The sequence below is a fragment of the Limulus polyphemus genome, unplaced genomic scaffold (assembly GCF_000517525.1).
Source record: "Limulus polyphemus unplaced genomic scaffold, Limulus_polyphemus-2.1.2 Scaffold7036, whole genome shotgun sequence".
Classification (NCBI taxonomy): domain Eukaryota; kingdom Metazoa; phylum Arthropoda; class Merostomata; order Xiphosura; family Limulidae; genus Limulus; species Limulus polyphemus.
In genome coordinates this window covers 17,472-18,735 of record NW_013672646.1, presented here as the reverse complement: position 1 = coordinate 18,735, position 1,264 = coordinate 17,472, and the positions used below count along the sequence as shown (strand labels likewise).

Sequence of the window (1,264 nt, the reverse complement as noted above, 5' to 3'; positions counted from 1 at the left end):
CATAACGCCTGCCGTCAATATGCTTCTAATGATTCGCGAGCAAACGCATATCGCCTAGCGTCAATGTGCTTCTAGTGATTTTCGAGTAAACGCATATCGCTTAACGTCACTGTGATTCTAGTGATTTTCGAGTAAACGCATATCGCTTAACGTCACTGTGATTCTAGTGATTTTCGAGTAAACGCATATCGCTTAACGTCACTGTGATTCTAGTGATTCTGAGTAAACGCATATCGCCTAACGTCACTGTGATTCTAGTGATTCTGAGTAAACGTACATCACATAACATCGTCTTTGTTTCACTGCATTTACCTTCGTGATTCTCTCGTCAATGTTATAATTTTGTTTGAAATCAGTTGGTAACTCAAATAAATTAAATTCAACAATTCTTGAATATATATTTATATCTCAGTAGTTCACTGAGATATAAATTAATCATTATTACTGACTTTATATATATTTTCAGCTCAAACCTCGAGGATCCATTTTTAATTGATGAAAGCCGAGAGGTTTTATCTAACTTCTTACCCGTCACAAGCAAAGACTCCATAGTGCTTTCCAGAGGAGTGGTCTTCGCAGACTTTACAGAGAATATCCAATAAGATTCGACCTGAAACAATTAAAGAATGAAATATTAAGGAAGTAGACAAGCAGAAGTTTCAAGAGGGCTTTAGTTCGTAAAATGTTAAAAGTAACTCTAAAAATAATCTGACTCATGTGTTTAAATGAGTAAAGCTAATAAGTAAAAGTTTACTGAAGCATGGAAAGATAAATTATTGATGTATGTCATTATCACGCGATTCCACACAATAAAGTTCATAAAAATGGCTTCGATCGAACTCCTACAATTGACAAAAACGACTAATGGTAAAAACCAGGATTTAAAAATCTCAATGGTTTGCACAGCAAATCTGTAGGGGTACACTCACGATACGGGTTGGACCATTCAGTATTTAAACAAAAGTAAATCCTCACAAAACACAAGGTCAAAAATACACCACTGAGTATCATTCTTATTACTTTATATACTTATGAAGATAAATCACTTTATCAACTTATAAAACGGAGTTCAGTCAAACTAGATTATTATCAAAAGTGGGGTACCTCAGGGCTCAGTCTTAGGAACTTTGCTCTTTTTGATTTACATCAATGACATAGATGACGGAATGGTCAATAAATTACTTAAATTTTCAGTAAGGTCTTGGGTGTTGCTAGCTGTGAAGAGGATACTTCTGATTTACAAAAGGATTTAAATCATTTAGTG

At 34.5% G+C, this 1,264-nt stretch overlaps 1 protein-coding gene across 1 annotated transcript in view; it reads right to left on the bottom strand.

The window, feature by feature from the left end:
* The window catches only part of LOC106474294 (nuclear receptor subfamily 2 group E member 1-like), a 29,173-nt gene that overhangs the window by 18,806 nt on the left and 9,103 nt on the right, over positions 1 to 1,264 (bottom strand). Inside the window, exon 2 of the mRNA XM_013934981.1 lies at positions 529 to 610. Coding sequence (XP_013790435.1) covers positions 529 to 610 — 82 coding nt within the window. The remainder of the gene's footprint in view (positions 1 to 528; positions 611 to 1,264) is intronic.